The sequence below is a fragment of the Aulonocara stuartgranti genome, assembly GCF_965226115.1.
Source record: "Aulonocara stuartgranti genome assembly, chromosome: 14".
NCBI lineage: Eukaryota > Metazoa > Chordata > Actinopteri > Cichliformes > Cichlidae > Aulonocara > Aulonocara stuartgranti.
Window position 1 is genome coordinate 15,644,599 of NC_138950.1, and position 22,637 is coordinate 15,667,235.

General features: G+C 42.9%; 3 protein-coding genes and 1 long non-coding RNA gene across 6 annotated transcripts; 3 read left to right on the forward strand and 1 right to left on the reverse strand.

Moving 5' to 3' along the window:
* The first annotated feature begins 1,165 nt into the window (after positions 1–1,165).
* LOC309687754 lies at positions 1,166–1,619 on the forward strand. Its single transcript, XR_014270844.1, has 2 exons — positions 1,166–1,362; positions 1,447–1,619. It is a non-coding gene; the product is annotated as an uncharacterized lncRNA (long non-coding RNA).
* Positions 1,620–4,146: 2,527 nt separating this feature from the next.
* Positions 4,147–7,895, forward strand: LOC309688422 (succinate receptor 1-like). Of its 2 annotated transcripts, none has more exons than XM_082504139.1 (4): positions 4,147–4,299; positions 4,976–5,024; positions 6,229–6,308; positions 6,550–7,895. In XM_082504139.1, the coding sequence occupies exons 3-4, from the start codon at positions 6,306–6,308 to the stop codon at positions 7,501–7,503; spliced, it is 957 nt and encodes a 318-aa protein (XP_082360265.1). In that variant the 5' UTR covers positions 4,147–4,299; positions 4,976–5,024; positions 6,229–6,305; the 3' UTR covers positions 7,504–7,895. The 2 variants fall into 2 exon arrangements, with proteins under 2 accessions (XP_082360265.1, XP_082360264.1); XM_082504138.1 differs by lacking the exon at positions 4,147–4,299 and adding an exon at positions 4,313–4,411.
* Positions 7,896–8,928: 1,033 nt separating this feature from the next.
* aadac (arylacetamide deacetylase) lies at positions 8,929–21,934 on the reverse strand. 2 transcript variants are annotated; one of them, XM_082502685.1, is made up of 5 exons: positions 21,453–21,934; positions 19,887–20,115; positions 19,270–19,339; positions 17,279–17,450; positions 8,929–11,295 (listed from the first exon to the last, which is right to left on the reverse strand). In XM_082502685.1, the coding sequence occupies exons 1-5, from the start codon at positions 21,591–21,593 to the stop codon at positions 10,681–10,683; spliced, it is 1,227 nt and encodes a 408-aa protein (XP_082358811.1). In that variant the 5' UTR covers positions 21,594–21,934; the 3' UTR covers positions 8,929–10,680. The 2 variants fall into 2 exon arrangements, with proteins under 2 accessions (XP_082358811.1, XP_082358812.1); XM_082502686.1 differs by lacking the exon at positions 21,453–21,934 and adding an exon at positions 21,038–21,112.
* LOC309687597 (uncharacterized protein) lies at positions 11,303–14,890 on the forward strand. The gene is made up of 2 exons (XM_082502684.1): positions 11,303–13,643; positions 13,680–14,890. Exons 1-2 carry the CDS (start codon positions 12,816–12,818, stop codon positions 14,190–14,192), a joined length of 1,341 nt encoding a protein of 446 aa, XP_082358810.1. The 5' UTR covers positions 11,303–12,815; the 3' UTR covers positions 14,193–14,890.
* Positions 21,935–22,637: the final 703 nt, after the last annotated feature.

Sequence of the window (22,637 nt, forward strand, 5' to 3'; positions counted from 1 at the left end):
TGAGGAGCTCGGCGAGCCGGAGGAGCCCGCACCGCCAGCTGAGGTGCTCGGCGAGCCGGAGGAGCTCAGCGAGCCGGAGGAGCTCAGCGTGCCGGAGCAGCTCAGCGAGCCGGAGGAGCTCAGCGTGCCCGAGCGGGTGCTCAGCGAGCCGGAGGAGCAGCTCGGCGTGCCGGAGGAGCAGCTCGGCGAGCCGGAGGAGCAGCTCGGCGAGCCGGAGGAGCAGCCCGGCGTGCCGGAGGAGCAGCCCGGGAGCAGCCCGGCGTGCCGGAGGAGCAGCTCGGCGTGCCGGAGGGATCCGCTGGGCCAGAGCTGGAGGTCGGCGTGCCGGAGGGGCCGCCACGTCCTGCAGCCCGGCCGCCACGTCCTGCAGCCCGGCCGCCACGTCCTGCAGCCCGGCCGGTACATCGGGAATCGTGGGTTGTGCTGAGGCGGGTGCTGCAACGCCGCCGCCACCGGACCCGTGGCCGTCCGCCGGAGCTGCTTCGTCGCCGCCGTCGGACCCGTGGCAGGCCGCCTGGGGAGCAGCGCCGCCGCCGTCGGACCCGGGGCAGGCTGCCGGAGGAGCTGCAGCGCCGCCACCACCACTGGATCCCGGGCTGGCCGCCTGGGAAGCAGCGCCGCCGCTACTGGGCCCAGGGCTTGCCACCGGAGGGGCAGCAGTGCCGCCGCTACTGGAGCAGTGGCAGGCCCCCAGAACTGTTTTTCTGCTGTTGCCGGACCCGTGGCCGTCCGCCGGAGTTGCAATGTCGCCGCCTTTGGACTCGAGGTAGGCCCCCTGAACTCTTTTTGTTATGTTGATGGGCCGCCTGTGACTGTTTTGTGGCATTTTTTTTTTCGTTTTGTTGCTCCGCTGCTGGATGCGCGGTTGGACTCTGGGACTGTGACCTTGGGGGGGTTGTTTTCTTTGGTTGTTTTTGCTTGTTTTGGTTCTGGCCCTCCGTCCTGGTTCCCCCCGCCGCCCGCCCTGGGTTGGTTGTGCTGTTTTTTGTTTTGGTTTTGGGGTCGTCGGGAGCCGACCCTTAGAGGGGGGGTACTGTCAGGGTCCTGGGACTGGGCGACCCAGGATCCCTGAGCAGTTATGTATTATATTATTATTATCATTATTATATGTATTTTGGTGTTGCTGCTGCTCTTCTCCATGCTTGTAGATGTGTGTGTGTGTGTGTGTGCGTGTGTGTGTACGTCTGCGGGTATGCTTGGAGGATGGAGCTCAGCCACCTGCAGGCCTGAGGGGTGTGGCCCTGTGGAAGGACTGGCCACACCCGAAGCCACACACCTGCCGCTGATCAGGGCTCGTCGGGGGAGCTACTTAGGAGAGTCTTGGAGCTCCCACCGACGCGGGATCATTGCATGAGACTCCACGTTAGTCGTCCTGTTATTGAGTTAGTGTGTGTGCATGCCCGCAGTTGTATGTGTCCTGACGGCTGCGTCTTATGTTTCCCGCAGGAGCAGCGTGGAAGACACGAGAGCAGCGAGCACCGGGGGGTGCTGACACGGGAGCGGAGAGAGCACAGAAACACGGACTATTCACGGGGAGACACGACACTGGAGTCTGGGAGAACACGGGGATTTATTGTTACGTTGTTTCACTTTGTAAATAAACACTGTCTATACATAGAGCACCGCGCCTGGGTCCTCCTTCCCCACTCCTTCCACGGTGTGCCATGCCACACCGTGACAGTAAGAGTCTTGTTACCACTCTCTAAGGGTGTTACTAAATGAGCAGCTTTCCTGCAGTGCTTCCTGCGACCTGGGGAAGATGATGTGGATTTGAGGGCATCCCAGCATTAGCCCGAGTAGTCCTATGTAAAGGGGCCACACCATTCTGGACATCAGCAATACCTGGCAGCGGATCTGTGCAAACCACAGGGGACATTGAGGGTTCTCCAAACATCCTGAATTTTATGACGGCCTCTAAGCCCAACTTCCTTCAGATAAACCAACTGACCTTCTCGCAGGGGAACTTCCTTTACACGCTGGTCGTGGCATGTCTTACACCAATTAGCTTCAGGGATTTGCGGGCAAATGACCCATATAAACATTAGGATGGGTTTGCGCATCTTTAGCCGACCGTCATCGCTCACACTCCTGGCACCACTGTTGGGTGTTTCCATACATCCCTATCCATTGAGAAAATGACAGGCCATTGAGCACCATTGAGAAACCACATCTACTGTTCTCCGAACACCCTGATAACCATGCTCCTGGTGCAGCTGCTGCAAAACCTGACCCTGATGGGACTTGGGTAACAATACCTGCAGCGTCTCTTCTCTCCCAGGATGACAGACCATCCAATATAACATGTCATCCCGCTCCACTAACCTATGCCATTGCCTGACCAACCCAAGGGTCAGCCTTGAAGTGCAACCACATTCCTTGGCATCAGGCCCCTGTCTCCAAAACTGCAGAAACTCCCAGATCATGGGGTCAGTCACCTGCAAAACATGAAGGTCAGACAATGCATACCCAGGGAAGACTGAGGTAGTGGCTTGGACAACGGGTGTTACTGGTTTCCTACCAATAACCTGGGGCAAAGGGTCAGGTACTACAGACTCTGAGCCTAAGTGAACGGCGAACATGTTTCACATGACTCAGGTTAAACATTAACCTTAACCTCGGCTCAATGGTTCAGGGGGCGGAAGTTTTCCTGAATGGAAGAACAAACAACATTACTTGAACTGGCTTGCGGTGCTGTACCAGCTGACTGAGCAGGCATGACTGTGGGCTCACCAGGGCACTCTCTGGCAAAATGCTCAACCTTCTGGCACTGTCTGCAAATTATGGCCTTATTACGTGAGGCAGGATATGGTTTGGAAGCACTATTCAAAGCAGCAAGACCCCTTGCGAGCTGATTCAACTGCTCTTGCTGACTTTTAAGAATCTCTTTCAACTCCTGTATTTTAGATTCATAGGGTGCAATACCTGCCAGACTACCTCTAAAAGGGACCTCCTGGACACTGTGCTGAAATCCTAACACCGGGGGAACCGAGTAACTTCTATTCCTACTGCCCCTTGGCATACCTCCACGCTCCCATAATATAGCCTCCCGACGAACATCCATCAAGGTGGCAGTAGGGTGGCCGCGGACATACTGCTTTAATTCTCTTTGTAAGAAACAATCATTTTCAACAAACTGATCTTTAAGCAAGACATCTTTGTTCAGCAGATCACGAGGGGACTGTTTCACAACCCTATGCATGAGACACATAAGAACATGTGAAAATTCCTGTAATGTCTCTCCCTCCTGCTGTCATCTTGAAAAGAAATCCTCCTGCAGAGAAACATATGACTTAGTACACCCATACAGTTCCTGTAAAATAGTCAAAATCTTTTCACGACCATCTTTCTCCTCTGGAAGCTGATATTTAATCTCTTCTCTGGGCTCGCCTTCCAGGTGATCATAGATAAACAGGGTTTGGTCGGCTGGTGAAAGATGTCGTACCCTCAAACAGGCCTGCACCTCTTCCACCCACTCGGCAATACCTATTCCAGTCTTACCGTTGAACCATGGGCACTACCTCTCCCGAGGAAGATAAATCAGTCTCTCAGTCACGGGAGCTTAAATATAGCAGAATACCCATGGGTTAATGAACCCGTAGAAGCAGCACTGGTTCCAGGTTGCTCCGATTCTCGCTTTTGCCGCATCTGCCGATTTTCTGCTTGCAGCTGAGCAACCAAGTCCTTTAGCTGTGTGAGCTCTTCCAGATTGTGGTGGCATGAAGGAGGATAGCGCGAACATCCACTCCTCCCCAGCTGATAATTAGAGGCCGTTGTAAGAAACAGCCATGCTTCACTACACCTACATACAAATGCATTTGCAGTGACAGACATTGCATAGTCTACCAGCTGCCTTGTAGAAAATCGTTGTGATGCCCACTAGCAAGAATTTGAGCCAATATTGTATTAGCACAGGTAATAGTCCCATGAATTCATGCCTCCAACATGGCCTACTCAAGTAGCACACTTGCTCAAACTGCATACAATTTATTTAGAAGTGAGAATGTGGCATTTTCAACATGTGCAAAACCATGCCACTTTATTAATAAAGTGCTTGAGGATGTCATGCTAAAATTATCCACACTACTGATTGAGTGACTGATAGTGGAGAAGAAAAATTATTTTGGGTTCTACATAACACATTTTTTACTGCCTTACTTTCAGTTAATGTATTTTGTTTTGCACTATGCATATTTTATATGCCATTAGGTCATTTATTGTGAAAATTCTCATGTAGGAACTATTGTACTGCATTTTGGTTCCACTGGTGCACCTGAGGGAGATGCACGCCCATGTTGATGTGTGAGTATGGCAAGTTGAAGCAAGAGAAGCCAATTTAATTCAGAGAAAGTTGTTTCCTAAAAGTATCTGTAAAGTGCTCATTTCTGCCTCAAAGCATGGGTCAGCCAGCGAGGTATGTTTGTATGTTATATAGATCATTTTATGTCTTTAATTCACTCGTCTTACTATCTCATTGGATTTTATGTTATGTTTTAGTTCGACGGTGGCGTAGTTTGTGATCAAGGTGAAGCTGTAACAACCCCAAGATCTTACAACTAACATTAAAGCCAACTTCATGCCATCAGTAAAAGAACTCTTTATTGACTTTAAGAAGAGGTAGAAGTGACAACATTATTTATAATACAGAAAGAGGAAGTGTGAGTTTACTCTGAAGTGAGTAAAGAGTTCTTTTGAAAATCATGCTCTAACTAAAAAGGAACTCAACTATTGGTTGATGCAAGATGTACGTGACTGAAATTTTTGCAGCTTCTTATGAACAAGTATAGCCATACAGTGACTCAAAAATACCTTCTAGAAAACATTTCAGTGCTCTTAGAACTTACGCCTTTAACGTTTGAACAACAAATTCCAGGGAAATAGCTCTGTATACTAAAATAAAGTAGCATTGGATGACTAGACAAAAAACAATGAAATAAAAACATTTTTGATTAATTTTTTATGAATTTTGCCATTTTAGTCAGGACTGCCAGAAGCCACCAAGCAAGACCATCAGCTCAAAGGAGACTGTAAGTAAAATTATAGAATCATGCAATGAGTGTGATTTCACATTTTAACACATTGTTGCTGTTTTAACATAAAATGCATATAGCTTCAACTTTTATTAAATGGATGAAAATATCTTCTTTATACACTGATGCTGTGCTTTAACCAAATCCACTGATGATGTGTTTTTCAGATTTAAACACATTGTTGCTTTGTTTACATATAAAGAAGACAGTCTCAACTTTAGTTAGGCGTGGCTGAGAAAGGGCGAAAAAAATCTTATTTTCACACTTCTATTGATATTGTGGTTTAACCAAGACACACACACATGATGTGTTCTAAAATTATAATTTTTCAATATGGGAAAATAAGACCTTCAGTAACTAACTTTTGAGCATCAATAACATTGGAGAATGTACTGTCGGATAATCCGGTGGAACTGACATGGAGGTTTTATCTTGAAACAGCACTCAGTGAACCTGCTCTGTAACTGTATGCGGTCTGTCACATCATGGCTGAGTCACTGTGGGTCATAAATGATTCACTTTGCAATAATTTTATTTAGAAATTATCATTACGAATGTCGGAAAGGGAAAAAAAACAGTTGCACAAACTGACATGTTGCAACAGTGGTTTCCTTTTCCCACACTTGAGTTCAGTGAGCTCTTCAGAACAACTTATTATTTTACAAATGTTTGTAAAGGCAGCCTATGGGATCAATTCATAGATAATAATAATATTGAATATATTACAGTGATGCAAGCAGTCGTGCATTGTAATCAGACAATATAAATATTCAAGCAGAAATATGTGTTGACAAAATAGACTCAAATATGTTTATTTTATTATTCAGATTAGGAAAGATTTCAAATAAAACTATACGAGTCTTCATCAATTGAATGCAAATGTTTACATTTTTTTCGAAAATTCAGAAGAATTTAAACACTCGATTTGGTTGAAAATTTGAAAAATAAAATTTAAAAAATTCGTTTTTTCCAACCCTTGTTTCAATATCATGCTGGTAATAATGGAGGCGAGCTCATCTGAGCTTTTGATAAGAAAATTATATTCTATATAGTCATGTTTTCTTGGGCGTCCATCATATTTCCACGCTGTAAATGCAAATAACTCGCAAAGTGTTTGTGTACTTAAACCATAAATGAAATGGCTATTTATGTCATATTCGTGGCACCAGTACCCTGACTACTCTGTGTTTACTGTTTCCAGTGTACAGAGGGAGGTTGCACCTGCTCACTACCGCACATCATATCCTCGCTAACAGCAGCTTTCAAAACAACTACACCATGGTAAGTCTTATCTTTACAAATATAATGTGTATTGTGCTCAATGTGTTCAGTTTGAGTTAAGGAGATCTCCTTAAAGTTTTCTTTTCCAGAATGTAAGACTTTGATATAACTGACTGGATAAATTAGTTTGAATAAATAATTTACTTTGTTTTTTCTCTCATTTTGCCCCAATCCTCGCCTTTGTCCTCTTCCTTTCTCCTTCTTTCACTCCTGTCTTCTCTGTATTCCTCTTTTGCTACAGGTGCTTAATTGTACGCAGATAGTTGAGGCACTGGAGACCTATTACCTGACAACATTTTATGGAATTGAGTTCTCTGTTGGTTTCCTTGGCAACCTGCTGGTTGTACTTGGTTATATATTTTGTTTACAACAGTGGCAGAGCTGCAATATTTACCTCTTCAGTCTTGCGGTTTCAGACCTTATTTTCCTCTCCACATTGCCACGCCTCTGCTACCTTTATTCAAATCACAAGGAAGAGAGCAATCTCTATGTTTGTGTTATCAACCGCTACGTCCTGCATGTAAATCTTTACTCCTCCATACTCTTTATGGTTTGGCTCAGCATGGACCGCTTCCTGCTCATAAAGTATCCAATGAGGAACCATTATCTGCTCAGGCCACGAACAGCTCTGATTGTTACAGGGTTGAGCTGGATAGCTGTCAGCATTGAAGTTGCCCCAATGATAACGCTGATGGTGCAGGACCTAAAAGAAAAAAATTGGACCATGTGCCGAGATTTTGGCAGTCTGAAGGGAGATATCAGTGTGCTTGGCTACAGCTTGGGGCTGACAGTGACAGGTTATATTCTCCCTCTGTTTGGACTTTGTGTTTTTTCCTACCAAATAGCACACCTACTGCGTGTCCAGGAAAGGGCTCTGCAGCGCAGCACGGCATCATCATACAAGCGGCCTCTAAAGGTGGTTGCATCAGCGGCAGCGCTATTTCTGGTTCTCTACACTCCCTACCATGTGCTTAGAAATGTGTCAATAGCAACTATGCAAGACTGGGCAGGACTGGAGATTTGCACACGGATGCACATAAAGAGTATCTATATCTTGACCCGACCTATAGCCTTTTTTCACAGCGTAATCAACCCCATCTTCTACTTCCTCATGGGTGACAAGTTCAGAGACCTCCTAGAATCTAAGATTAGAAATATAGTCAGCAAAACAGTGGTGCAAAAAAACCCTTCATGAGTAAACTACAAACTTACTGTACGTAAAAAAAAAAAAAAAAAAGAATATCAGCATAGCATCCATGTACATCAATGAGACCTACTTTGTAGTTTCTTTATTTTATTTTCTATATTTCTTTTTGTATTTTCCTCATATCACTGCTTCCTTTAGTGATGCACAAATATATATATATATACGTACACACACACACACACACATATATATATATATATATATATATATATATATATATATATATATGTGTGTGTGTGTGTGTGTGTGTGTGTGTGTGTGTGTACACACATATATATATTATATTATTATTAAGTAATAAAAAGTTGTAATAGCATATTCTTGAAGTAAAAGTATGAATGAAAGTTTGTCACATTTGCTGAAACTCTTAACTTTGCATTGCTTCATCATTGTTACGTCTTATTTGGGAATGTTTGCACATTATAGTGCCATATAGCTTCTTAAGCTAATAAAGACTATTAAAAACTGTCTGCTCTTTTATTATTACCTAGACTTCAACATTTTCTCCACAAATCATTAAAGGGAGTATTGGTTAAATTAATATATATTTAAATGAATTTTGATTAAATAACTGGACAAAAGTTACAAAAAGGAAAAAAAAATTTGCACGATCTACTAGAAGCAAATGCCGTAGTCTGAGATGAGCTGGGTGTGGAATGACACAATGAGTATCAATTACACAGTTTCAGTTCCTGTATTCACTTAATAAACCATAGTATGTAAACATCTGGCTGACATAGTCTAAATCAACAAGAATGATTTAAATTCGAACAATTTTGGTCTGGTCAAGTTGGTCTTTCCCATGTAAATGCTGCATGTTCTCCATGTGCCAAAGAAATGCATGTTCGGTAACTTGATTATCAAACCTAACACGATAAAATCCAACTAGAAAAATTGAATCATAGAGGCGTCTCATGCAAGGATTTTATGCCCATCACGACTAACCACACCATGCTTGACCTATCATTTTATTTAGCCTGGACTACCTTCCTGATATTGAGACAGAGCAAACAGGAAAAAAAGAGATGAAAGTATGCCAGGACAAATATAACGCCTGAAGCTCTATATTACTTATAATATGATTTGGTGATATACTAAAACAGTAAATTCTCTGGGAATATTACATTTCAGACCACCAACGTCACAGAGGCATCATGGGTATCATTTACAAAGGTTTTATCCTGATTTCTGTATGTTGAGTACAGTTATTTAATTTAAATGCCGGAATGCATTTCAAACATTTACTCTCAAAATCCTAAAATCAATGTTGTATTTGACATTTGAAATTACAGATTAAGCTATTAAGCTTCATGAAAGTTTGATTCTTGCAACATTTAATTACTGGAACATTTTGTCATTGGTGAAGATGGTGTTAGTGCTAGCAAATCAAGTACAATTAACCAGGAGCCAAAGTAAGGATCAAGTAAATTTATTGTCATATAGCTTTAAAAAAAAAATGCACCTAACAAAGGAAACCCAGGACAAATAATAGAAACTGTTATATTGACAATTGAGCAAGTGGAGCTGTTTGAGGAAATAAGCTAGCTTTGTCTGTTAACTTGAAATGTTGCAATGTGGTTTTTTTTTTACCAACAATGTTGGTAAGAAAAAAAAAAAGAAGCTAAAAATCAATGAAGACATACTGTGCCCAGTTTCATACACATTTCAAAACTTTCAGACCAGAAAGGCATAGTGTTAACTTCAGCTTGTTATTTGGATATCTCCCATATGTACAGAAGTCACAGAGGTGGTGTCACTCAAGAGAGAGGAAACAGTAATGCTCTAATGACAGGTGATCAGTCTAAAGTCACCTCACCATTGCTAAAAGAAAAAGCAACTCAACTTCTTGTGTATGTTAGAGATAAAAACAAAAGTCAAAGACAAACAAACAACTGTCATAAAAACACAATCAGACGTGCATAGAAAGCCAAATTACCAACTCTTTAATCGCACCTACATACTGTTCACCAAACTGGCAAATGGTCTTGTACTTACAACTCCAGCTAAGTGCCCTAGCCTTTGAACCATTGCTTATTGCGTATGAAGCAAAAACAACTCTACATGCTACATTCCTGATATGGCGACTTTATATTTATGACTCTATGTTCCCAAATGAGAGCACTTTCTGGTTTTCCAAATGTAAAGTAGTTTATTTACATAATGTACTACCATAAAAAATTATCAGCTCATATTATAGGAAGTGAGACTTGTAATAATCGGTAAAGGTTAAGGCTCCAGATATTTTTCCTCTTTTTTTGCCATATTGCTTCTTTACACTGAGCTAAGCTTTATAGCAAAAATGTGTTTATGCGTATGGCGAAGCTTTTCTTTGCAGCATGCTCTTTATATACAGATGCCAATATTCTTCATGGAATGTGGATTATTTTATTTCACTGCCTGTAGCCTTGAAATGAAAATATTTTAAAGCACAAAGCAAGTAGATGAGTTTCTGGTGAGGATTTGAAGTTGTTTTTTTCCCCCTTTTATTAGATTAAAATGCCATTCATTCTGCAGTTTAAATTAAGGGTATTGCCATAAGCAACTCTATGTGCACCATTTACATGTAAGGGATACACAACAAAAGGAGTCATTCTTTTTTGTTTTAAACATGTTGCGATTATGCAAGCCAGTGTTTTTGATATTTTCTAACATCACCTCAGGCTTCAGTGACCTGCAGCTTGGATAAATGTTAACTTTGGCTAAACAGACTGTTGTGAAAATTCTTTTCTGCTGTGTCAAAACTTACACTGGATTCTTTAAACATATTTCAGAATTCTCAGTGGTATGCATTACTAATTAAAGCCATAAGATCAAACTAGATATGAGGTGCTGTGGATGGAAAACCATAACAGGCCAAAGAAAGTCCACAGATATTTTTACCCTCATATTTGCCTGTTGAGCCAAACACAACACTATTATTGTACTTTTGTGATGCCGTCATGTGTTGTGCTGCATTCAAGCCACCCTATTTGGAAAGAAAATGTTCTATCCTCTCAAAATTTTGCTCCCTACTCCTATCAATTGCAACAAAACGTACAAGTTTCTCAATAAATACACACAAAAACAGAAAAGGAGACACGGCCAAGAAACAAAAGTCTACACCCAATCAAAACATTCTTGCATTGTGAAGAAATGCTGGAATAACTACTACTGATCCTCAACCTTTTACAAATTTTCCTTGAGCCATTTAATATAGTTGTCTGTCATGCGACGTGCAATCAGGAAGTCAGTTGGCCACACGGTGAACATCAATGCTCCGTGAAATCCTGTGTCATAATGTTCATGTGTCACCTCAACGCCAGCAGCACGGAGCCGTGTGGCATACATGATCCCATCATCTCGGAGAACATCATACTCGCACGTCAGAATGTAGGCCTTCGGCAAAGAGCGTAAAGCTGCGTCAGGAACAAGCAGAGGCGACGCCCTCGGATCAGCAAGAGATCGAGATGGTCCATCCATTGCAACTGTTCCCTCGGTAACTGCGGGAGCACTGTAGTTGTACTTCCTATGATACGTTTCTGGCAGAAAAGCACTCCAGTTGACAAACTTCAGCAGGCTTGAAGACTCTGGGTTGTTGTGGGTGTTGGCCATCATTGCTCTAAAAAAAGCTTTGTCGCTGGTGAAGTACTCACTCCAGAAACGCACCATAAGAGTGCGGGGCAGAATGGGCATGTACTGATTCTGCTGATATGAAGGTGTGTAAAGGTCCAGAGCCTGCAGCACAGGATAGATGAGTGCTTGGGCCTTTAACTGAATCTGCTGAGTCGGCTCCTTTTGTAACTGTTTTGACAGAAAGAGAGAACGAAAAAAGGATTAAAATGTTAGCCCAGAAATGCATGTGTCATTGTGGTTGACTCAGTTCACTTCAGTATTTTCTGTTGGGCTTCAAGTGTAATGACCTGTTAACTTCAGTGTTGTAATACCTACAAACCTAAATAGCGGAAGTAGCAAGCATGTTGGACTAACACAGCTGCCCACAAAAACAGGTCCTTGACCAGCCTTCATGCCTTTCAAAGAAATAACACTTCTGTTATTTATAAGCCTAAGAGCCATTTTTGATAATACAGTTTCACACTCAGTGCTTTTTCTATACTTAAGCACCTTCGCATACACACTCACTCAGGGTTCAGTTTCTTGCCCGGAGATACTTTGAGTGGCATTTCAAAGTAACTTGGTATTGAGCCACCACGCTACAGCCGCCCAAAAGACACTGCTTTGCAGCGGACGCATTAGATGTAACAGTTCTTATTTATCAGTTAACCACTTCAATTGTTTTTAAAGGCCAAATGATATACAGGGTACAGGTCGTATGATGGTTGTATTTTAGGGGTTTTTAAGAACCAAGGTTCCTTGGTTGTTTTTTCCTAAAAACAAAACAGTGATGGTATTTGTAAGGTATGTGAACTGTACGAAAGTTGAAATAAAGTATCTAAGAATTGATTCGCAATTGTCAGGGTTCCTGGGTCGGTGACCCAGTGTTTTCAGTTTTGTTCATGTTCAGTTTATTTTGCCACTTCCATGTGCTCACTTCCTGCTTTTCCTGTGTCAGCTCGTCTAGTGTCATTAGCCAGATTATGTTCAGCTGTGTACTCATTGGTCTCTCATTATCATCCTCATCAGTCTGTGTATTTAAGCCCTCTGTTTCTACTCGTTCACTGTCGTGTCATTGATGTTATGTTGTCCTTCCTGTGTGTTCCCTCAGTTCAGTCCGCCATTCAGTTGTCCAGCCAGTCAGTGTCCGTTCACCCACTCCTTATAATAAACCTCACCTACCTGCCAGTCCTGCATTTGGGTTCCTTCTTCCTCGCCTCCACGCAACGCCTGACAGAATGACACGACCCGTGCCATGAAGACACGATTGGAACCCAGCGGACTCGGACCTCTACGAGCGGCAGGAGGTATCGCTCTCCTTGTGGGCGGAAAAGCTCAAGGAGAGACAGCGGCTCTTCGCGGAGCGAGAGCACGTCTTCGAGGGTACTCGCTTGGCTCTGGGCGGGCCTCGGAGACGCCGCGTTCACCCACCTGCTACCTCCCATGCACCGGAGCATCTGCCGCGGAGTGTGGGCGTTTCACGCCGCGCTTCGGCCGCTCCCTCTCTCGCCACTCCGCTCCTCGTTCACACACCCGCCTCCTCATTTGCCGGACCTCCACCATCGCCACGGCACAGCGGCTACGCCTCCCACCTTGGGTCAACGGAGGCTACCGCGCCAGAGGCTCTGCTGTTTACCCCGGCCGCTTCCTCTTCCCGGAGAAAGCGGCGCACACGCCGCCATAAAACTGACTACTTTCAGCCACTCCCGATGGTGAGCTCCAGTGCCTGTTTTTCGCACTCACCATCTGATTATTCACTTAAAACACACAATAGACTCACTTCTGATTCATGGGGAGTCTCCCTCCTAGACGAGGACGTGGACTGGGAAGAGTTTTTCTGCTCTGCTCCAAAGACTGTAAATAGTGGTGGCAGAAAAACCAGAACAATCCCCAATAAACCTGCCAGTAACACACACACCGTCACTATTTCCACACCCGTTACTCAGCCATTTCCCACCAGCATGGCGGCCCAGATTCGGCCTTCCCCTTCAGCCGTTTCACCTCCTCTGATGGCTAGGGCCCAGTCTACACCCACACCAGTGCCAGCTCCCAGGAGGAGGGCAGCTGCGACCCAGTCTACCTCCACACCCGCTTCTGTTTCTCAGGTGGGGATGAGTGGTGTCCAGCCACCTCCCGTGCCTGTCCCAGCACCCAGGCTGAGGGCAGCCCGAATCCAACCTGACCATCCCAGAGGCCCAGCCGAAGCTCTCCAGCCAGTGCCCTCATGCTCCGGAGGCTCGGAAGAGCTAGCCTGCTTACTCATCAGCCCACCACTTGATCCACCACCTGATCCAGCCTTTCACGCACTAGCTTTATCCCTGGTTAGGCTGGCTGAAGTGTCCCCTGCTCAGGCACCAGCTTTACTAGCCCAGGCTATAGCTTTATCTCCCTCATTAGCTCAGTCTATAGCTCAGCCATCAGCTGTACCAACCTCAGCTCAGCCATTAGCCTCACCGACCTCTGTTTATCCGTTAGTCTCCTCAGTCCAGTCAGTTCACTCACCTGCCCTCCAGTCCCCTGTAGTTCAGTCTCCTCCTGTCCTCCAGTCTGCTCCTGTCCAGTCTGTAGTCCAGTCAGTCCAGTCTGCTCCTGTCCAGTCTGTAGTCCAGTCGCCTCCTGTCTCCCAGTCGCCCGTCCACCATCCCGTTCAGTTCCCGGACCTGCAGCCACAGCACCCAGAGCCAGCTGTGAGCTCTCCCGCTCTTCAGCCAGGGGTTTCCGCGCCCGCTGGCCCGGCCGCTCCTCAGCCAGAGGCTTCTGCGCCGCCTGGTCCGGCATCAGACTCAGCCGCTGCCTCGCCTGGTCCGGCCTCAGCCTCGGCTTCTGCTTCGCCCGGTCCGGCCTCGGCTTCTGCTTTGCCTGGTCCTGCGGCTGCCGCGTCGTCGCGCCAGCCATGTTCTGGACGTCATCGCCGGCGTCTTCCTTGCGGCCGCCCACCGGACCTGCTCAGTGGCCGTCATCGCTGGCGTCTTCCTCGCGGCCGCCCACCGGAACAGTCTCATCTCGACCGCCGCGGCCACCCACCGGAACAGTCTCATCTCGACCGCCGCGGCCACCCGCCGCGGCCACCCACCGGACCGGCTTAGTGGTCGCTGCCGCCTTCCACGTGGCCGCCCATCTGAACTGTCTCGTCTCGGCCACGGGCCACGTGGCCGCCCACCGGTGCTGTCTCGGTGTGGCCTCCGAGACAGTAAATAAATACAGTTTTTAAAACAGTTGAAATTCCCATAAATGTTAACAGCACAGTTAACCTTCAATCAGGTTGGAGGTAGAGCATGTGACAGCCTGTGGGTAGAAACCTTTGAGTCTGTTTGCCTTTGATCTGATCGACCTGTAGTGTTTACCAGAGGGGAGGATGGAAAAAAACGTGAGTGTCCAGGGTGCGAGGGGTCCTTGATGATGATACTGGCTTTCACTGAAGTCTGCCAGTATAAATTTCTCTGAGGGGGGTTAGTGAAGTGCCAATTGCCCGCTCTTCCGCCATCACCACCTGCTGCAGTTTCCTCTTATCCTCCACAGTACAGCAGTAGGTCAGAAGGCTCTCGATGGTGAGCGGTAGAAGATCTCAGATCGCTTTGTTCTTCTGAAGTCGATTACCATCTCCTTGGTCTTGGCTGTGTTCAGATGTAGGTTCTTGATATAAGGCTCATTTGTGCTGGAGGTTTCTTTCTGTTAAAAGTTTTCTTTTTCTTCCCACTGTTGCCAAAGTGCTTGCTCGTAGGGGGTTATATGATTGCTGAGTTATTCTCTGTTTTCTTTGTATTAGTGAACTTACCTTACAATATAAAGCTCCTTGTTGTGATTTGGCACTATATATATATATATATATATATATATATATATATATATATATATATATATATATATATATATATATATATATATATATTTTTTTTTTTTTTTTTTTTTTAATTTATTAGGGGTGCAACGATACACAAAATTCACGGTTCGGTTCGGTTCGATATTTTTTCGATACAAAAAAAATGTTCATGCCTTTTTAATTTTTCATTTATTAAAATTATAAATTTATATTTTAACTCAAAAGTACAGTTTTTAAATTTAACCCTAACCCTTGTGCGTGTTTTTTATTTTGACAGCGAATGCACACCTGCGGACCACTTATGTGCAGCCCTGGTTATATAGTTCGTCATATTGCAGCCACAGAAATTATTTTGTCCATGAAACCATAAAGCTGCACTTTCTTTTTGCCTTATAGTCTGATTTGTCATAACTTCTCCGTTTTGTGGTAAGCTTTTCTTTGGCTGTCACTTCTTCACCCTGACCTGTCTTATTTGGCTCAGCAGAACTAAAATATAAATCCTGCTGCTTTTACACACGCACTCACATAAGCTCAGCGATTCTCTGCGCAATCAACCTCTCACATGTTTAAGCTTGCTGCGGGAGATTTCACTTGTCATGTTTGCATAGTAAGCTAACGATTAATAAGACGATGTCAGAGGAATTGGTGCACAAATTATCATCACTCACAGATCAGTGCTGTCGCTCTCTATACACAGTCCGCACGATTGCAAAGTGAAAGCAAAAAAACAAGCGCAAATTCAAATGCGATTTCAATATGTCACATATTGACAGTGGCTCACAGATGCCAATGACATAATTACCCAGCTACATTTCTGAAAGAATGCAAAAGCATTGACATATATTTTTCCCTCCTACAATAACCCGACGGGCAGGGCAGAGATAGATTTTGGTAGCCCGACTGGAAAAAAATCACTAGCTCCAGGACGTCGGGCTAGCGATATTGCAAGCCCTGTATCTGATTGAGGAATCACTCATCTTTGGAAAAGAGAGTTTATTACAGAGAAATGTCTCTTTCCAAAATAAAAGCTATACTATCCGCTTCTTCTGGGCTATATTCTCAGCAGCATAAGGAGAATCATGTGCTAACAGCTGTCTAAATGACTCGGCTAAAGTTAGTAGCATGCTTGTTGTTTTGGTCTTTGCACTAGGATGATGTCGGTGTAAATGTGCAGTCATATTCGTTGTGTTCCCACTAGTGCTTTCAGGTTAATCTCGTTGAAATGACCTTAACGCCACAACACGGCAAATCTCCGTTAACGAGCTACCGCTGATCGCCCCGTGTGTGGGGCTAGACAGCTAACACATTAACGAGCTAACTGCGCTAACACACTAGTTCCCACCCATGTAATTGAGCATTGCATGGCACATCCAACATACTGTTTTACTTTAGTCCATGACTCGCTTACCTTCAGGGTCATACGTCACATGAAAACCATAATAATTCCAAACGCCAGATCTGAATGAGGGTGGGGGAGGTCCATGTGTCTTGCTAGCTTGCCCTGCGCTCTTCCTTCTGACTATGCTGTCTGTGTTGAGCGCTCAGTGGATCTGCGCTCGACAGTGCAGCCTAGGCGGAGTAGTCGAACGCAGATTCACTGAGCGCTCAACACAGACAGCATCGTCGGAAGGAAAGTTGATAAAATAAATTACAAATGTTGTATTGTTCGATACATATGCGTACCGAACCGAAAGCACTGTATCGAACGGTTCAATATCGATACGAATATCGTTGCACCCCTAATATATATATATATATATATATATATATATATATACACACACACACACACACACACACACACACACACACACACACACATACATATATATATATATATATATATATATATATATATATATACACACATACACATATATATATATATATATATATATATATATATATATATATATGTGTATGTGTGTGTGTGTGTGTGTATATATATATGTGTGTGTGTATATATATATATATATATATATATATATATATATATATATATATATATACACACACACATATATATATACACACACACACACACACATATATATATATATATATATATATATATATATATACACACACATATATATATATATATATACACACACATATATATATATATATATATATATATATATATATATATATATATATATATATAGAATTGAAAAACTTGAATTGAATATAAAGATGCCAATACTTAGATCGAAGACAGGAACAGTCTTCTGTTTCAGGGTAAGAGAATACTATTTATCACACAGTCACTCAATAACCTATTCTTCTGCCACTTCATGAACAGGAAAACAGATTCGATGTTAGAAACAAAAGTAAAAAAAAAAACAGTACCTGTTGGGTGACTGCAGCTGCCAGGTTCCCCCCAGCACTATCCCCAGACACAGCAATGCGTCCAGGGTGCACATAATACTGGGCCAGCACCCCCTTCTGGAGGAAATGTTTGACCACACGGTAAACATCCTCATAGGGGATTGGGAAGTGGTGCGCTGGAGCAAGGCGATACCTGAGCAGAGTTAACTATTTAAGTCATGTTTACAGACAATATTTGAGCAAACAAAACACGTTGGAAAAAAAATTTAATTATTTTTTTAAGACAAACAGACATCTTTTAAACTGAATAGGCAATAAAGAGACAGAGTATAGAAAGGTTATAAAAATGAAACGAACTTATTGCCATTTAGTTATTAACTTGAACTATAACTTACATAATGTGCAATGGATATAATATTTATGTAATGAAAAACTCAAGGAAAAGGAAAAATAATAATAAAAAAAGTATATATCTGGTTGCATAAGCGTGCACAGTGTGGAGATACAGAAATTCTTTTATTGCTGCCATATAATCTGCATCATTATAATTGCATTAATAACATTCTTTACAGCATTATTTCATCTAATATTTCTGACAGTATTGATACTGCATTACAGTTGTTTATTGAAGATGTCCATTTGAGGATCCTTCCATTGTGTTAACTTTTATTACAAGTACGGTTAGAAGTATTTTATACACATTGCATATCTGTGCTTATTTTGAGTTGATGTTCGGTTCATTAAGGCTCTTAAGCTTCACTGGCGTGACTGTCCAGGTGATACATGCTGAGGGAAACTAGAACATAGAAGGATAACTGCAATGCATGCTTACAGTACATATAATACATATAATCTAGGAATGTGTCCGGCCTGAGGCCTTAACTCATTTGGTGTCTTACTATATTTTATTCTACTTGGTAACAGATGATCAGAGTCGATAATTAGCCTCAGAGACCCTGAGGGCTTGAAGTTTATTACCTTGTATGGAAGGTGTTATAGAAAAGAGAAGTTCTATGTCTGCTTATAGCTATTAAAAATGTACGATTAACTGTGACTAATGTCTGGAACCTATTTTAATCTGTCATTGACGCCATGGGGGGGCGTGTACCCACAACATGTATTTTGGTCAGAAGACATATGTTGATGTTTTCTCCGGGCTGTTAATAAACTCAACGTTTGATTGCACTTTTCTGGGGCCTCCGTGGTTTGTGACACTGCTCTACATTGATTGATTTCGCGACAACAGCCAGCTATAAATAGCCCATGTCCAGAATCAAACAATCACTTCACAACTACAGCTGCTGCAAACTGCTTCTACGATGCTGAAATATGGTTGACACAATAAACGGTTTTGTTTTGCTCTGACCTTTGCAGTGCTGGTGTCATCTCTACAAGTATTTTAATCTATTTGCCAAATGTTACGCATGGCTGACCCTGAGACTCACTAATGCTTCAATTACGCATTGAACCACTGGCAAAAAGCAGAAAGGAATTCAGATGAGCCAGATAAGGAAATACCCTACACACCCCAAACCCATACGCTGTCCACTTTACTACACAGTGGGTTGGTTTCATGACTATGAAAATCTACATTTTAAGAGGTAGAAATACCCATATCTAAAAAGATGTTTAAAAGGTGAAAAAAATTATTTAGCGGATAATGTTAGTATTAGCAAACACACACACAGACAAGGAGCCGGGTGTGCCAAAGAATAGCAGTGGAAGTGCTATGATGGGGAAAAGGCTTACAGAGTCCCAAACAAAAAGAAAAATGGAGAGCTTAACAGCATCATCACTTCAATCTAGCCTGTGACTAATGAGGGATGACGGGGACGTGACAAAAGAAAATTGTGTATGAGCAACAGGGGAAAAGTCGGGGGAAGAGGATGAGATCTATTAATACCACAAACAAAAAAGAATTTAAATAATGCCATAAAAAACAAAAAATACTGCTTCAGCAATACCTCTTTTTTCACAACAATATACATGACTATAAAATACGAAATACTTACTCCACTGAAAGAACCACAGCATCGAGCTCAGTGACGACTTTTCTGGCCAGGAGATCATATGGACTCATTCCTAAGTAGATAGTAGAAAAGCAGGATGAAAAAGACTTAAGTAATACAATACATCGCATTAAATTTCATAAATTTGATGCTACAGTAAGAGAGATGAACCTGGCATTCAGCTTAGCAATACTTCCTGGAAAGATTCATGTTACTGTAATTGTGAAAGGCCTTTAACAGATTGCACGAGCAGCGTGAGATGTGTCAAACTGCATGTCTCGTCTTTGGATTAGCAAGGGTAACCACCCCCTGAGGTCCCCACCGATCTTGCAGAAGGCATGTTATTTCCTCAGGAAACTGAAAGCTTTGTGATTTGTGATTCACAGTTTGTTCATTATTTATGATCCTGTCACAGTTCAGCCACTGGGAGTCGATATGAAGCTGTAATGTCATGAACCGCAATCAATCAATCAGAGAATATCACCACTACTCTCTTGAAATAACAATGGTAATATTCTGAGATGAACACACAATGTGTTCATCTTTCAGTTCACCTTTAAAAGCCACAGAGTCATTATTCAGTGTGATAAAGGAGAACAGAGCCCAGCCCAACTACTTACTGGAACTCCCCAGACACCATCCTCCACCGTGCAGGTATATGATCGCTCTCCTGAGGTCTGTGTCACTACCTCGGTGCTTTGGCTGATATAACACCACCTCTACTCCATCAAACTTTTCTTCTGTCACCTTGACATGCTCATCAGAAACAGGTGCAATCTTCTCTAAAAGAGTAATGAAGTACATTACCCCCATGTAGTCCTTCAGGCCCAGTAATTCGCTTATGTCTGCCTGGAAATGGAGAAAGGCAAATGTAAGGTGTAGAGAAAAACACATCACATAATTTGTTAGTGTTTGTGAAACATGACCCATCTCTACTACCTTTTGTACAAATGATAATGTTAGGATAAACAGGCTTATACTATGTACACTTATGCCAGCCTAACATCCATAATATTCAAAACAGAAAAGGTCAAATATGCCAAACTTGTGACCATGATAAGGAGGAAGCGAGAGAAACAAGGAGTCACAAGAACGCTGTCTGGCAAAATGTCAAGTCCCCTAAAGTTAACCGTTGAAAGAAGTCATATCTAAATGAAATAAAAGCATGACTGGTACTCCATTATGTCTGCTTGCTGAAGCAGTAGAAAGCTGGCTTCAGGGTAATCAGCTGATGTGCCCACAATAACCTAATCAGAGTCATCTAGGACGAGTACCATCAGGAGCTCCTGTCAGGCAGTAGTTTTATTAAAAAAAAGAAAGAAAAAAAAAGAAAGAAAAAAAAACACAAGAGGGGTCCCTTTCTTGACATTACAAAGACCAAAGTGATGTGTACTAAACATTTTAGTATTAAATCAAAATTCAGGATTTTGTTACAAAATGGTCATTACATCTCCAAAACAGATGATTTTTTGTAACTCTCATGTTCTCATGTTAAAAGGGAAAAATGAGATACCACTATCTCTAGTTTAATAACAGAATTGTCCTGTGGTGTTCGAGGTAGTAGACTGCACCTTTTTTCTAACTGCATAATAATCAATATTAAAAACAAGTGCAGCACTAAGATTTACTTAATACCTAGGATGTTAATAAGAAAAAAAGGTGTTCCAAAATAAATCCACTAACCATTATATTAAAACTACACTACTACTGATGATATGGTGCAACACTAATCTATGCAAACCGCATTTGAAGACAATAAAAAAAAATCCACCTCTATTAGCCGTAGCACAATGGGCTACAGTAAACCACGGGCGTCTTATCCGTCATAAACGCAGGCGGGTTCCCTTGATAGGTTCTATTATTAGAACAGGTGAGCAGGACTATACAAAACATGGATTAGCATCTGACATAATCTGGTGTAACCAGCATGTGCATCTACATCAGCAAAAAAACAAAACGTTTAACCTGCCACCTTAGCTGCTCAGAGAACAAAGGCAGTTAACCTACCGTTTCTCAGCTTATGGCTACATGACATACATACAGTGCATTAAAGTGATCAGAAAGGTGTGTTCATACATCCACAATACTGAAGAGCCTACACTCTTTGGGCTTGTATTTCAGTAACAGCAGAGCAGATTATCAAGATAGACGGCAAGAATAGTTCTTTTATTTTTTATTTTTCTTACCAGATGGCTGAGACTTCTAAAGAAAGAGTTGGTCAGCATGAGTTTCCATCTCTCTTCTATCTCCTCGGGAATGGGCTCGTAAACGTAATAAGCGGTGAAAGAGCAGAAAGCGACGAATAAAATTATGCTTCCCAGCCTCATTTTCCAGCGTGGGTCCCTGGCCACAAACTGCGGGGTGCAAAACAAACGGGCTGTTGCGCTTGTTTTAAGTCACTTCGCTTCGCGACTAAGCTTACTCACGGAATCAATTCTTGGATCCACGCGAGCTAAATTCTACAGCGAGCGCTCGGTGTCATTTTGTGGTCATCTGTGCGCAAATTCTGAGCTTTTCTCGATGCTCCAGTGGGCTCCTTAGTGCGTGTCTGTCTCGTGGAGCAGCAGAATTAATTGAAGTGTCAGTGATATGGAGACAGGAGCGCGCACGCTGTGTGCTCACGAGGCAGGAACCGTTCCCACCTTGGCCTACAACTCAAATTCCTCAGGTGCCTTCTAATCGCTAGATTACACGGGGCGCGCGACTAAACTTTATGCTAAGATGCACCTGATGCACGAATGTCGTGGCTTGTACCTCAAACATGGCTGGTGGATTCAGATTTCCCCTTTTTTTTTCATTTTCCCTTTCACTCTTTCCATTCCCCGGCTACAAGTTTTCCAGTTGACTTTATATGAGGAGAAAGTCTGTGTAGCTTCTATATGGACACAGCTAAAGTCTGTTGCAGATTTGGTTGCAAGGCTGTCCAAGCTAATTATATAATTGGTGACGGAGCCAACTCTGATGTCTGCTTTCTTGGTAGGACTGTCAAAAGCAACATGACTCTCTGATGCACTCACGTTTGCAAACGCTGCAGGAGGGACGATTTGGTGCTTGCTGCAGCAATGGGAAGAAAAATGTGCAGATGCAGGACTTTTTGGTTTAGTTTATCTTATTTTCATGGGTATATCTTTGTGTAGAAAAAGTGACAAACTGGTTCAACAGAAGTGGGGCGTCACAAGAGATGTACTCGAGACAGATGGAATTTATTAAAACAAAACCGTTCAAACCAACACTGGAGCAATGCCAGTAGTGAAGGCTACCCTAGCATGTGCACTGTCAAGTTTTCTGAACACAAAAGAAGGCTGATGCCAGCTGGATCATCCTGGATCAAGATGAGAAAAAGAAGATGAGGGCCAGCCTTCATTACATTA

Bases quoted from the DNA above. Each gene is read 5' to 3' on its own strand.
- aadac (XM_082502685.1), bottom strand. From the start codon at position 21,593: ATGAGGCTGGGAAGCATAATTTTATTCGTCGCTTTCTGCTCTTTCACC. The intron at 17,451-19,269 runs GTAAGTATTTCG...AACTCTGCTCAG, and splicing joins GCTGTGGTTCTTTCAGTGGA to GTATCGCCTTGCTCCAGCGC. The intron at 11,296-17,278 runs GTACTGTTTTTT...CTGTCAAAACAG, and splicing joins CAGCTGCAGTCACCCAACAG to TTACAAAAGGAGCCGACTCA.
- LOC309687597 (XM_082502684.1), top strand. From the start codon at position 12,816: ATGGTGAGCTCCAGTGCCTGTTTTTCGCACTCACCATCTGATTATTCA. The intron at 13,644-13,679 runs GTCCTCCAGTCT...TCTGTAGTCCAG, and splicing joins CTGTAGTTCAGTCTCCTCCT to TCAGTCCAGTCTGCTCCTGT.